Source organism: Phacochoerus africanus, chromosome 5, assembly GCF_016906955.1.
Source record: "Phacochoerus africanus isolate WHEZ1 chromosome 5, ROS_Pafr_v1, whole genome shotgun sequence".
Classification (NCBI taxonomy): domain Eukaryota; kingdom Metazoa; phylum Chordata; class Mammalia; order Artiodactyla; family Suidae; genus Phacochoerus; species Phacochoerus africanus.
The window spans coordinates 28,998,197-29,013,914 of record NC_062548.1 but is presented as its reverse complement, the minus strand read 5'-3'; the positions used below and the strand labels follow the sequence as shown (position 1 = coordinate 29,013,914).

The window sequence follows — 15,718 nt, the reverse complement described above, 5'->3', positions numbered from 1 at the left end:
ATGAATCACCGAGACTTAAAAATAGGTGATTTCTACATTTCTGGTTTCTCTTGAAAAGCAGAGGATCTGGTCATCAGGAGCTCACCCTGTCAGATGTCACGAAGAGAGAGAGCTGAGGAGCAGCTGCCCCTTTCAGGTAGGAACGAAGTCTGAAGTTGCCCTAGCCCTGCCTTAGCCTGTTAACTGCTTGGCCTTCAAAGCCTCCTGAGTTTGAGATTCCTGCTGTAAGGGACATACTCTTGTCATCCTCCATGTCATGGCTTTTTACATTCCTCACGCAACATTCTGCCCTCACCTGCCATGGGGTCTGCGCCTGGAGACAACACGAATATTAACGGTGCACAGCAACTAGAATCACTGTAGGACCCCTGGAGATCAAACGTAGGGGCTTCGATGTAGACATTCCCCATGTTTTCAGCAATGAACCTGCGAATGGCTGGAATCATTTTGTCAGGCCGCAGACATCGGAGGATCACCATCCTCTCCAAGCCTTGAAGCAGCTTCCAAGATCCAGGGAATTTCTCCTCATGGGGCCAGGCTGAGTCATAGATGAACTTCCATTCATGAGCGTTTTGTTCCAAATGTTCCATGAGGCCTTTCAGCTGCGGCAACTCAGATGCACGAACCACTTCGGCCCAGGCCTTCTCAGACAGCCATTCGGGAACGGGGTTGGGATAGGGGTTTTCCAGGGCAACACCTCCCGTTAGAAGAAAATACCAAATGTCCTCATTGATTTGCTTTTTCTCTTTCAGGATGCCTATGGTCAAGAGGAAGGAGAAGAGCAGCTTGTCCTTCTCAAACAGAGAGCGGCAGACGTTGTTGTAGATGCTGAGGGTGAAATGTTCAATGATGTACTCAATCCGTAGCTCTAGCTGCTCGCTCTTCCTGCTATGGGCCAGGGAGTGCACGTAGAGGTTTATGAACCATGTCAGGGAGTACTGGTACATGGGCTCGATGTGGGCCAGGTCAGAGATGCAGAAGAAGATGATGGCAGAGTGGACAGCCACTGGCTTGTAGCCCATCCGAGTCTCATCGATCTGTGTTTCTGTCACAGAAGCAATTTCCTGTTTCTCCGAGATTTCTTCAGACAGCAGTTTGGAGGAGGACAAAATTTTGATGGCAGTCTCGTCCTCAAGGATGTTGCCTTCAGACAGCGAAAGGACCTCCAAGATCTTATCTTCAATTTCCTTAAGCTGCTTCTTGTTCTTGGCACTTTCCACAATCAACTTGTTCTTCTTCTCTTCCAGTTCTGGCTTCTCCTTGGCGGCCACAATGCCAAGGAGTTGATCTTGGAGGCCCAAGGGGGTGATCATGAAGTTGAGGAGACAGACTTTCACGGCGACCTCAGGGAGGTAATGTGGGTTCCTCAAACGGGTTGTGATGTATAACTTAAAATCCCTGGAGTATTCGATGATGTTTTCACCGAGCCTCATGTACTCCACCCCTTGCTGTCTGAATGTGGACTTGAGCAAGATGGGTTCAATGAATGCGTCCAGCTCTTCCCCAACGTTTTCTAGTAAGACGGGGGTGCCAAACTGCAGGGCATGTTCCAGTGTCCTCACATAGTTGGCATCCGAGAACTTGATGACGGACAGCTTGTTTGCCTTCTCCATATTCTTGATCCACTTATTGGCTTGTCCCTGAGGGTCAATCATTAAGGCCCAGCGTCTGGAGTTGGATACAATGATGCCATTGTCAATGGAGAAGGAGTCGACGGGCAGCCCGGCAATCTGCCAGGCGCGGATTTTTACAGGATCGCCTAAAGTGTTGCTCAGACTGAAGTCACTGGAGCCGGGGAGGACCTTGTCCTTACACTGAGCCAACCACTGCTTCTGGCACTCAGCCCGATAATCCACGGTAAAGGCCCCCAGGTAAGCCACGGTCCCCGAGGACACCAACACATCCCCTGTAAGATTAGTATAGCGGATCCCTAGCTGCCGAGCAGCTTCTGTCCATCTGTCCTTCTCTCCTCCAAGACCACTGATCAGTTTTTCTGCTCTGACCAACTTTTGGGAGCAGATTTCGATGTTTTCCTCCAGCGTCTTTTTCTTGGTATTCATCTCCTCAAAGTCATCATTCAGGGCCTGGAGGCGGTCCTCCACCAGCTTTAGCTCTGCTCGCTTCTGGTTCAGTTTCTGCATCTGTATGTCCAGCTTCCCCTCCGCCTCCTTCAGCCGCTCCCGTTTGGGAGCCACCACTTTGGCCACTCGATCATACACCTCCATGGCCCTCACCCACTTGCACAGACCCTCGCAGGCAGATGACACGTTTTTAATGACAGCTGGCTGGAAATCTGGATGATCAATAAACCTTTCCCGGATTCGCTTCATGATCACTGGGGGGATGTTGTCTTTGTCATATGTCTTAAGACTCTCCAAGAATTTTAGATCTCCAAGAACCTTTTTGGACAACCCCCAGTAGTCTTCTATCATTTTACCTGTTTGGGACAAGAAACAGAGATTACACTATTATTGAGACACTCTGGCTGAAACTTATATCCTTGCAATGGCTACTCCTCATACTTCACAAAAAAAAAAAAAAAAAAAAATCCAAGGTCCTTACAGAGGATTTTTAGGGCAGAGAATACTCTGTATGATACCATAATGATGGGTACATGCCATGACATATTTGTACACTAATGTGTACACTAATGAACACTAATGTAAGAGTGAACACTAATGTAAACTATGGACTTTGGATGGTAATGATGTGTGTCCGTGTAGGTTCATCAGTTGTACCAAATGTACCACTCTGGTGGGGATGTGGATAACTAGGGAGACTATGCGTGTGTGGGGGCAGGGGGAATATGAGAAACCTCTGTATCTTCATCTCAATTTCGCTATGAACTTAAAATGGTTCTGAAAAAGTAAAATCTTTTTTTTTTTGGTCGTTTTTAGGGCCATACCCGTGGCATATGGAGGTTCCCAGGCTGGGTATTGAATCGGAGTTGTAGCTGCCAGCCTACGCCACAGCCACAGCAACATGGGATCAAGCCACATCTGTGATCTACACCACAGCTCACAGCAATGCCAGAGCCTTAACCCGCTGGGGGAGGCCAGGGATTGAATCTGCATCCTCATGGTTACTAGTCAGATTCGTTTCCACTGGGCCATGATGGGAACTTCTGAAAAAGTAAAATCTTTAAAAGCCCAAGCTCCTTGCCATGGTCTGGGACCACTTCATCTCTGCCGTGCTCCCTTGGTCCTTGAGTGACCAGGACTTTCATTCAATTCCTGAATGGTCCCAAGCCCTTCACCTAGGCTGTAACTGGCATCTAGCTGCCTCCTGACTAGACTTCAGGCTCACTTTGAAAGCCACCTCTCTATGGAGCATTTTCTCTCATCACGGCTACTAGAAGTGCATTCCCTTTAAAGCATTTATGAAAATTTGTAATTTCTTTGGTTTAGTTTTAATTATATGCCTCTCCCTCAAAGTTACAAGCTCCTGTAGAGGAGAATAATGGTGGAGTGGTATGACACTAAGCTCACCTCCCCCCATGAACATATCAAAAATACACCTACAGGTGGAGCAAAAATCACTGAAAACCACCTGGAGAATAGCAGAAAGATTTGTACAACCAAGGCTGTAAAGAAAGATCCACATGGAATTGGGTAAGAAAGGAGGAGAAGCAATCAGGTTGGAACCTGTGTCCCTGGGATACAGAAGAGGAGGGGACAGAGAAGAGGAGGGGGTATCATGGGCTTGGAGATCCTCCCAGGGAGTGAGGGGTTCAAACACATATTGGACACCCCAGTCCTGACACAAGGAAGATGAGTTCCTTTAGCTAGATTGAAAACCAGTGGGACTTACAGGAGAAACTGAGACTCCACTCATGAAGAGAATGTACATGTTTTCTTACTCCCGGGAATAAGATGGAAGAAGTAGACTGAAACTGCTTGGGGCTCTGGCCAGTTTCCCACCATTGCTCCTGTATGTGCCTGGCTTGTGCCAAGTTCCTGCTCCAGCCCCTCTAGCTCTGGTGCAGCTTCCTACTTGGGCAAAGGCTACCACTACTGAGGAGAGTGTGCACTTAGGAGGCACAGAGCTGGCCTGGACCTGGCATTGCATCTAAATGGAAAGAGAGCATCTATTGCTGGAGCTCTTGGAGTGAGTGGATCAGGAGCATTCTGGAACTCTGACTGGTGTGCCAGGACCATTCCAGCACACATCTAACCTCTACTGGGTACCTGTTCTGGCTCCCCTTGCTCCAGCTTGGCTCCCCTCTGGGGTGAAGGTGCTGTTGCTGGGAGGTGGAGAAACACATTTAGAGAGACATTTAGAGAAGACTGAACTAGCTTGGACCCAACATGAAGGGCTTCTACCCCAGCACCTGGGACCTGACCTGCCCCCAGTAGGGTGGTGATGACCACTGAGCATAGAGAAGCTCCATCTGACACCTGGCTCTGGCTCTAGACCCTTCATATATAGCTCCATTTCCCAATAAGGTAATAGCTGTCAGCACACCCTGAAGATGTGACCCATGATCACTTCAGACCCAGCTCTGCCACCAAAGCCTCTGGGCACACATAGATTATATAGGGACACTCCCACACAAGGATATCCCTTTGAGACTGGGATAGGTAACTATTCCATATAATTTCATAGAGATAGAGACAGTTAACAATGAGAAGACAGAGGAACATGCATGAAGCAAAAGAACAGGGAAAAAACCCTGAAAAAACAACTAATGAAACAGAAATAAACAATTTACCAAATAAAGGGTTCAAAGCATTAGTAATAAGAATGATAACTGAAATTGGGAAAAGAATAAATAAACACAGTGAGAATTTTAACAAGGAACTAGAAAAATATAAAAAAGATCCAGTTAGAGCTAAGAATAAAATAACTTCTATTGTGAAAAGAAAAACACAATAAAAGGACTTAATAGCAGACTAGGTGATACGGAAGGACACATAAGTGATCTGGAAGATATAATAATGGACATCATCCAATCAGAACAGCAGAGAACAAGACAAATGGAAAAAAAAGAAAGCAATGTACAAGATCTCTGAAATAACATTAAATATGCCAACATTTGCATTATAGGGGATGCAGAAGGAAAAGAGAGAAAAGTGTCAAAATGCATTGAATGAAATCATGGCTGAAAACATCTCAAACTTGAAGAAGGAAACAGATATATAGGTACAGGAATCATAGAGAGTTCCAAACAAGATGAACCCAAAGAGTTTCATGCCAAAACATAATTAAAATGGCAAAAATGAAAGATAGAGAATTCTAAAGGCAGCAAGACAAAAACAGAGTCACATATAAAAGGAACTCCTATAAGGCTATAAGCTGATTTTTCTGCTCAAACTTTTCAGGCCAGAAGACAGTGATACGCTATATTTAAAGTGCTGAAAGAAAAACCCCACAACCTAGGATACTCTACCAGCAAAGATATCATTCCAAATTGAAGGCAAGAGGAAGAACTTCTCAGATAAGCAAAACTTAAGAGTTCATCAGTACTAGCCAGACCTAAAATAAGTGTTAAAGTGTCTTCTATAAGTGGAAAAGAAAAGTCTATAACAAGAAGAATTTATAGGAAAGGGAAAATGCCTCTAGCAAAGGCAAATATATAGTAGATGCTGTGAATCAACAACTTAACCTAGTATGAAGATTAAAAGACAAAACTTGTAAAATCAATTATAACTACAACAATCAGTTAAAGTGTAAACATGAAAATGTAAAATATGACATCAAAATACAAAACATGAGGGAGGGAGGAACTATAAATCTTTTAGAATGTGTTCAAACTTAAATTACTCTCAGTTTAAAATAGATATAGTTGTAGGTCAACATATACGACCACCACCATAACCATAAATCAAAAACCTACAATAATTACACAAAATATAGAAAGAAAGGAACATATCACAACACTAAAGAAAATTATCAAACTACAAAGGAAGAGACTAAAAGAAGAAGACTGAGAACTACAAAAACAACCAGAAAAGACATAACAAAATGGCAATAACATATCTATCGATGATCACTCAATGCTCTAATAAAAATACACAGAATGACTGATTGGGTAAAAAGCCAAGACCCATCTATATGCTGCTTATAAAAGACCCACTTTAAAGCTAAAATACATAGACTGAAAGCAACACAATGAAAAAGATACTTCACACAAGTGGAAATGAACAGAAAGTGGGTGGTAGCAATACCCATATCAGACAAAATAGATTTTATTTTACTCTTTAAGGTTTTTTTTTTTGGCTGAGCCTACACATGCAGAAGTTCCCCAGTCAGAGACTGAACCAAAGCCACAGCAGTAACCCGAGCCACAGCAGTGACAACGTGAAGTCCTTAACTGCTAGGCCAGCCAGAGAAATCCAAAATAGACTTTAAAACAAGGTCTATAACAATATACAAAGAAGAGCATTATACAATAATAAGGGGATTCATATAAGAAGATATAATATTTGTTAACATACATACACCTAATAAAGGAGCACCTAAATATATGAAGCAAATAGAGTAGATTAAGATGGCAGAGCAGAAGGATTGGAGCTCACCTTCTCTCAGGAGAACAACAAAATTACAACCAACTGCTGAACAACCTTCAACAAAACAGACTGGAAACTATCAAAAAAGATATTGTACTCCAGAAGACAAAGAGGAGGCCACATCAAAACAGTAGGAGGGGCATTTACACTGTATAAGCAATCCCGTACTTGCCAGGTGGGCAGTCCACAGACAGGAAAGTAAGTATATCACAGATACTCCCCCACAGAAGTGAGAGTTCCAGCCCTACATCAAGTTCCCATGCCTGGGGATCTGGCATTGGCAGGAGGAGCCCCCGGAGCATTTGGCATTGAGGGCCAGTGGGGCTTGTGTGAAGGAGCTCCATGGGACTGGAGGAAATGGAGACTCCACTCTTGAAGTGTGCACACAGGCTTTCATATGCACTGGGTCCCAGGGCAAAGCAGAGACTCCATAGGAATCTGGGTCGGACCTGCCTGCAGTTCTTGGAGGATCTCCTAGGAAAACGGGGTGATGGTGGCCCATTGTGGGGGAAGGACTTTGGAAGCAAAGGTCTCAGGAATAATCATCAGTGTAAACTCCTCTAGAGGTGGCCATTTTGGAAAAATATGGCCCCACCCATCAGCACTGAGAAGCCCCAGGCCAAACAACAAAGCAGGCAGCACACAGCTGCCTCTAATCACACCCACCAAAGGGATAAGAATCAGCTCCACCTGCCAGTGGACAGGCACCAGCCCCTCCCATCAGGAAGCCTGCAGCAAGCCCCCGTACCAAATCCAGCCACAAGAGAGCAGACTCAGAAGCAAGAGAGGCTACAATCCTACAGTCTTCAAAAAGACACACCCCAAATCTGTACAAAACAAAAAGGCAGAGAATTATGACTCAGGTAAGGGAACAACAACAACAAAAAAAAACCCCAGAAAAACAGCTAAGTGATCTGGAGATTACCAACCTCCATGAAAAGACATTAGATTAATGATAGTTAAGATGATTCAAGATCTTGGAAAGAGACTGGAGGCAAAGATTGGTAATTACAACAAGCATTGAGCAAGGAAATAGAAGATTTAAAGATTAGGCAAGCAGAGATGCAAAATATAATAACTGAAATAAAAAATTCACTAGAAGAAACCAACATCAGAATACAGGAGGGAGAAGAATGAATAAGTGGGATGGAGCACAGACTGGTGTAAATCACTGATGCAGAACAGAAAAGAGACAGAAGATTGAAAAGAAATGAAGACAGTCCAAGAGAACTCTGGGACAACATTAAACACACCAACATCTGTATCATAGGGTGCCAGAAGGAGAAGAAAGAGGAAGGGCCAGAGAAAATAGTTGAAGAGATAATAGCCAAAAACTTCGCTAACATGGGAAAGGAATCAGTCACTCAAATCCAGGAAGCACAACGAATACCATACAAGATGGACCCAAGGAGGAACACCCTTGACACATATTATTAATCAAATGGACCAAAATTAAAGGCACAGAGAAAATATTGAAAGCAGGTAGGGAAAAGAAGCAAACAACATACAAGGGAACCTTGATAAGGTAATGGGCAGATTTTTTTCAGCAGAAACTCTGCAGGGCCAGAAGGGAGTGGCATGATATACTTAAAGTGATGAAAGGAAAAAACCTCCAACCAAGATTACTCTACCCAGCAAGGCTCTCATTGGAGGATAAATAAAAAGCTTTACAGACAAGCAAAAGCTAAGAGAATTCAGCACCACTAAACCAGCTTTACAACAAATCCTAAAGGAACTTCTCTAGGTGGAAAAGAAAAGGCCAAAACTAGAAACAAAAATATTACAAATGACAAGGCTCACTAATAAAGGCATACATATAGTAAAGGTAGGAAATCATCCACACACAAATATGCTACCAAAACCAGAAATTGTGAGGAGGGTACAAATGCAGGATACTAGTGATGCACTTGCAATTGAGAGACCATCAACTTAAAATAATCTTATATATATATATATATTCCTATATCAAAACTGCAAACCAAAAATCTAAAATAGATACACACACAAATAAGAAAAAGTAATCCAAACATAACGCTAAAGATAATCATCAAATCACAAGAGGAGAACAAGAGAAGGGAAGAAAAAAAGACCAACAGAAACAAATCCAAATCAATTAATAAAATGGCAACAAGAACAACATATCAATTATTACCTTAAATGTAAATGGACTAAATGCCCCAACCAAAAAACATAGCCAAGCTGAATGGATATAAAAACAAGCCCAATATATATGCTGTCTTCAAGAGATCCACTTCAGTTCTTGGGACACATACAAATTCAAAATGAGAGGATGGAAAAAATATTCTACCCAAATGGAAATCCAAAGAAAGCTGGAGTAGCAATACTCAATTCAGACAAAATAGACCAACCACAATGGAAAAAATAAAAATCATTTAAAAATTTTTAAAAAAGAAAATAAAAAAAGAATATTCTAAGAGGCAAAGAAGGACATTACATAATGATCAAAGGATCAGTCCAAGAAGAAGATATAACAATTGTAAATATATATGCACCCATCATAGGAGCACCACAGTATAAAAGGCCACTGCTAACAGCCATAAAAGGAGAAATTAACAATAACACAATAATAGTGTGGTATTTTAACACCCCACTGACAGCAATGGACAGGTCATCCAGACAGAAAATCAACAAGGAAGCACAAGCCTTAAATGATGCATTAGACTAGATGGACTTAATAGATATTTATAGAATATTCCACTTAAAGTCAGCAGAATACACATTCTTCTCAAGTGCACATGGAAAATTGTCTAGGACGGATCACATTCTGGGCCACAAATCGAGCCACCAAAAATTTAAGAAAGTTGAAATCATCTCAAGCATCTTTTCTGACCACAATGCTATATGACTAGAAATCAATGACAAGAAAAAAAAAAAACCTGCAGAGAACACTAACGTGTGGAGACTAAACATGCTGCTAAACAACCAAAGTATCACTGAAGAAATCAAAGAGGAAATTAAAAAATACCTAGAAGCAAATGACAACAAAGACACCACAATCCAAAATCTCTGGGATTCAGCGAAAGCAGTTCTAAGAGGGAAGTTTATAGCAATACAAGCCTACCTCAGGAAACAAGAAAAATCTCAAATAAACGACCTAACTAAAACGATTAGAGAAAGATGAACAGACAAAACCTAAAGTTAGCAGAAGGAAAGAAATAAAGATCAGAGAAGAAATAAATGAAATAGAAACAAAGAAAACCATAGAAAAGATCAAGAAACTAAAAGCTAGTTATTTGAAAAAAAAAATCAACAAAACTGATAAACCACATAGACTCATCAAGAAAAAACGAGAGAGGACTCAAATCAATAAAATTAGAAATCAGAAAGGAAAAGTTATAATGGACATCACAGAAATACAAAGGATCATAAGAGAGTACTACAAGCAACCATATCCAATAAAATGGACAGCCTAGAAGAAATGGACAAATTCTTAGAAAAGTACAATCTTCCAAGACTAAACCAAGATGAAATAGAAAAGATGAACAGACCAATCACAAGTGCTGAAATTTGGAGTTCCTGTCATGGCTCAGTGGTTAACGAACCTGACTAGTAACCATGAGGTTGTGGGTTTGATTCCCAGCCTGGTGTTGCCATGAGCTATGGTGTAGGTCACAGATGTGGCTTGGATCTGGTGTTGCTGTGGCTGTGGTGTAGGCCAGCAGCTGTAGCTCTGATTCAATCCTAGCCTAGGAACCTCCATATGCTGCAGGTGTGGCCCTAAAAAGACAAAAGACCAAAAAAAAAAAAAAATACAAGTGCTGAAATTGAAAGTGTGATTAAAAAACTTTCAACAAACAAAAGTCCAGGACCAGATGGCTTCATAGGCAAATTCTATCAAAAATTTAGAGAAGCATTAACACCTATCCATCTGAAATGATTCCAAAAAATTGCAGAGGAAGGTACACTCCCAAATTTACTCTACGAGGCCACCATCACTTTAATAGCAAAACCAAAGACACCACACACAAAAAAGAAAACTACAGGCCAATATCATTGATGAACAGAGATGCAAAAATCCTCAACAAAATACAAGCAAACTGAATTCAGCAATACATTAACAGGATTGTACACCATGACCAAGTGGGATTTATCCCAGAGATACAAGGATTGTTCAATATCTGCAAATCAATTAGTGTGATATACTGCATTAACAAACTGAAGAATAAAAACTGTATGATCATCTCAAAAGATGCAGAAAAAGCTTTTGACAAAATTCAATGCACGTTTCTGATAAAAACCCTCCAGAAAGTGGGCATAGTGGGAATCTACCTCAACGTGATAAAGGCCATATATGACAAACCCACAGCTAACATAATTCTCAATGGTGAAAAGAAAGAATTCCCACCAAGATCAGGAACAAGACAAGGATGTCTTCTCTCACCCCTACTATTCAACATAGTTTTGGAAGTCCTAGCCATGTCAATCAGAGAAGAAAAAGAAATAAAAGGAATCCAAATTGGAAAGGAAGAACTAAAACTATCACTGTTTGCAGATGACATGATTCTATACTTAGAAAATCCTAAAGACACTACCAGAAAACTAATAGAGCTCATCAATGAATCTGGTAAAGTCACAGGATACAAAATTAACACACAGAAATTGACTGCATTTCTAAATACTAACAATGAAAGATCAGAAAGAGAAATTAGGGAAATGATCCCATTTACCATTGCATCAAAACGAATAAAACACCTAGGAATAAACCTACCTAAAGAAACAAAAGACCTGTACTCTGAAAACTATAAGACGCTGATGAAAAAAATCAAAGAAGACACAAATAGATGGAAAAATATACCATGCGCTTGGATTGGAAGAATTAATATTGTCAAAATGCTATACAACCCAAGGCAATCTACAGATTCAGTGCAATCCCTTTCAAATTACCAATGGCACTTTTCAAAGAACTAAAACAGTTTGTTTGGAGGCACAAAAGACACAGAAAAGCCAAAGAAATTCTGAGAAAGAAAAATGGAGCTAGAAGAATCAGGCTCCTTGACTTCATACTATACTACAAAGCCACAGTCATCAAAACTGTGTGGTACTGACACAAAAAAACAGAAATATAGACCAATGGGACAGGATAGAAAGCCCAGAATTAAGCCCTACAATCAACTAATCTGTGACAAAGGAGGCAAGAAAATAACAATGGAGGAAAGAGAGTCCTTTCAATAAGTGGTCCTGGAAAAACTGGACAGCTATATGTAAAAGAATGAAATTAGAACACTTCCTAACACCATACACAAAAATAAACTCAAAATGGATTAAAGACCTAAATATAAGACTGGATACTATAAAACTCCTAGAGGAAAATATAGGCTTAACACTCTCTGACATAAACTATAGCAATATCTTCTCAGATCCATCTCATAGAGTAATGATGATGAAAACAAAAATTTAAAAAATGAGACCTAATTAAACTTAAAAGTTTTTGCACAGCAAAGGAAAAATTAAACAAAATGAAAAGACAATCCACAGAATATGAGAAAATATTCGCAAATGAAGTGACTGACAAGGGATTAATGTCTGAAATATATAAACACCTCCTGCAGCTTAATAACAAACAACAACAAAAACCAAAAAACCCACAAACAACCACATTAGAAAAATGGGCAGAAGATCTAAACAGACAGTTCTCCGAAGAAGACATACAGATGGACAAAAAACACATGAAAAGATGTTCAACATCACTGATTATTAGAGAAATGCAAATCAAAACTACTATGATGTACCGCCCTACCCCAGCCAGAATGGCCATCATCAAAAAGTCTATAAGCAATAAATGCTGGAGAGGGTGTGGAGAAAAGGGAGCCCTCTGACACTGTTGGTGGGATGTAAATTGGTGCAACCACTGTGGAAAACAGTATGGAGAGTCCTCAAAAACTAAAAACAGAATTACCATTTGATCCAGCGATCCATGACTCGAAAAGATACAGGTACCCCAATGTTCATTGCACCACTATATAAAATAGCCAAGACATGGAAGCAACCTAAATGTCCACTGACAGAGGAATGGATAAAGAAGATGAGATACATATACACAGTGGAATATTACTCAGCCATAAAAAGGAATGAAATAATGACATTTGTAGCAACATGGATGGACTTAGAAATTATCATGCTGAGTGAGGTTAGACAGTGAGACACAAACATTACATGCTATCACTTCAATGTGGAATCTAAAAGAAAAATACAATGAACTTATTTGCATAACAGAAATTGAAAACTTATGGTTACCAAAGGAGACAGGTTGGTGTGGGGAAGAAGTGGCTAGGGATTTCGGATGGAAATGTTCTAAAATTAGGTTGTGATAATGGTTGTACAACTATACATATAATAAAATTAAAAAAATCAAGTTGGAAGGAAAAAATATATGAAGCAAATATTAGCAGACATAGGGGAGAAATTGACAATAAAACAATAATAGCCAGAGACTTTAATAACACCCTACTCACATCACTAAACAGATCATTCAGACAGAAAACCAGTAAGCAAATAGTGGTCTTAAATAACACATTAGACCCACTGGAATTAATAGATATTTATAGGATATTCCATCCCCAAATAGCAGAATACATATTCTTTTCTAGTGCACATGGAATAGTTCTTTAGGATTTATCACATGCTAGCTCATAAAAAAGTCACAAGAAATTTAAGAGGGTAGAAATTATATCAAGGATTCTTTTCTGACCACAATGTTATGAAACTAGAGGTCAATTATAGGAAGAAAAATGGTAAAAACACAGACATGTGCAGACTAAACAACATACTACTAAAAAAACAATGAGTCAATAAAGAAATCAAAGAAGAAAGCAGAAAACATCTTGAGACAAATGAAAACAGAAACTCAACTTTCTAAAATCTATGGGACGCAGCAAAAGCAGCTCTAAGAGAGCAGTTTATAGTGATACAGGCCTACCTCAAGACACAAGAAAAATTTAAAAAAAAAAACAATCTAACCTCCCAACTGAAGAAATTAGAAAAATAACTAAGCCCAAAGTCAGCAGAAGGAAGGAAATAATAGAGACCAGAGAAAAAATAAATAAAAAAGTTAAAAAAATAGAAAAGATCAATGAAACTAACAGCTATTTTTCCTTTTTGAAAAGATAAAACAAAAATGATAAGCCTTTATCCAGGCTCACCACACAAAAAAAGAAGACAAAAATAAAATAGGAAGTTAAAGAAGAAAAATTACAACAGATATCACAGAAATACAAACCATTGTAAAAGAATATTATGAACAGTTATATGCGAACAAATTGGACAACCTAGAAGAAATAGATAAATTCCTAGAAATATACAACCATTCAAGACTTAATCAGGAATAATAGACAATGTGAACAGACTGATCGCTAGTAGTAAAATTGAATTGGTAATCAATCTAAAAGCTCCCAGCAAACAAGCGTGCAGGACAGGATGGCTTCACAAGGGGAATTCTACCCAATATATAAAGTACAGATAATATGTATCCTTCTCAAACTATTCCAAAAAATTGAAGAAGAGGGAGCACTCCTAAGTTCATACCATGAGGTCACCATTACCCTGATACCAAACCCAGATAAAGATGCTACAAAAAAAGAAATTTACAGGCCAGTAATTCTGATGAATATAGATGTAAAAAATCCTCAACAAAACATTAGCAAACTGGGAGTTCCCACTGTGGCTCAGCAGGTTAAGAACCCATTATACTGTCAGTGAGTATGTAGGTTCAATAATTGGCCTCACTCAGTGGGTTAAGGATCCAGCATAGCTGCAACGTGTGGCATAGGCTGCAGCTGCAGCTCTGATTCAACCCCTAGCCCAGGAAATTCCGTATGCTGCAGGTATGGCTGTGAGAAGAAAAAAAAAAGAAAAAGAAAAGTTAGCAAACTGAATTTAATCATATATAAATGGTCATACACCATGATCAAGTGGGATTTATCCCACGGATGCAAGGATGTTCCAATAGCCACAAATCAATCAATGTGATACACACATCTACCAAAGGAAAGATAAAAATCACACGATCATCTCAGTAGATGCAGAAAAAGCATTTTACAAAATTCAACATTTATTCATGATAAAAACTGTTATTGAAATTGGTATACAGGGAATTAATATATCTGAACATAATTAAGGACGTTCATAAGACATCCACAGGAGTTCCCGTCGTGGCGCAGTGGTTAACGAATCCGACTAGGAACCATGAGGTTGCGGGTTTGGTCCCTGCCCTTGCTCAGTGGGTTAACGATCCGGTGTTGCCGTGAGCTGTGGTGTAGTTAGCAGACGCGGCTCGGATCCCGCGTTGCTGTGGCTCTGGCATAGGCCAGTGGCTGCAGCTCCGATTCAACCCCTAGCCTGGGAACCTCCATATGCCACGGGAGCGGCCCAAGAAATAGCAAAAAGATGAAAAAAAAAAAAAATAAGACATCCACAGCTAACATCATATTCAATGGTGAAAATCTCAGGAAAAAGTTCAGGTTGCTCACTCTGGTCACTATATTTAACATAGTATTGGAAGTCCTAGCCACAGCAATCGGACAAAGAAAAGAAATAAAAGGCAGCCAAAATGGAAGGAGAAAGAAGGAAAACTGTTGCTATTTGCCGATGACATGATAATATGTTTAAAAACCCTAAAGTCTCCACGAAAAAGTATTAGAACTGATAAATGAATTCAATAATGTTGTAGAATACACGATTAATATACAGAATTCTGTTGTTTTTCTATATATTAATAATGAAGGAGAAAGCAAGAAAACAATCCCATTTAAATTTCGTGAAAAAATAATAAAAAAATGTAAGAATAAACTTAACCAAGGAGATGAAAGTCTATACTCTGAAAAACTATAAAACGTGGTAAAGGAATTTAAAGACCACACCAAAAAAAAAAAAGGAAATATATATCCCATGTTCATGGATTAGAAGAATTAATATATTGTGCTGGAGGGGGTTACCGCTGCCGCTGGGGTCTGGCTTCCTCTCTGGTCTCAGCCCTTTCATCACACAGATGCTCTCCATGACCAGCTTGACAGGACCTGGTGGGTTCTGCATTGATTTCACCAGGGAGATGTCTGCTGGGTTCAGGGTGTCCAGTGCAGCAAGTGCAGCCTCCAGCGCTGGCATTGCCTCTGCCAGGTCCCCTTCACATTCATCCTGCAAGCAGCATGGGGATAGAAAAGTTAAGTGCCTGGCGCCCAGAACACTGGGCTTCA

General features: G+C 40.1%; 1 protein-coding gene across 1 annotated transcript in view; it reads right to left on the bottom strand.

The window, feature by feature from the left end:
- The window catches only part of DNAH3 (dynein axonemal heavy chain 3), a 216,575-nt gene that overhangs the window by 27,109 nt on the left and 173,748 nt on the right, over positions 1 to 15,718 (bottom strand). The window contains exons 52-53 of the mRNA XM_047780346.1: positions 15,461 to 15,659; positions 296 to 2,437 (exon numbers count right to left, since the gene is read on the bottom strand). Coding sequence (XP_047636302.1) covers positions 296 to 2,437; positions 15,461 to 15,659 — 2,341 coding nt within the window. The remainder of the gene's footprint in view (positions 1 to 295; positions 2,438 to 15,460; positions 15,660 to 15,718) is intronic.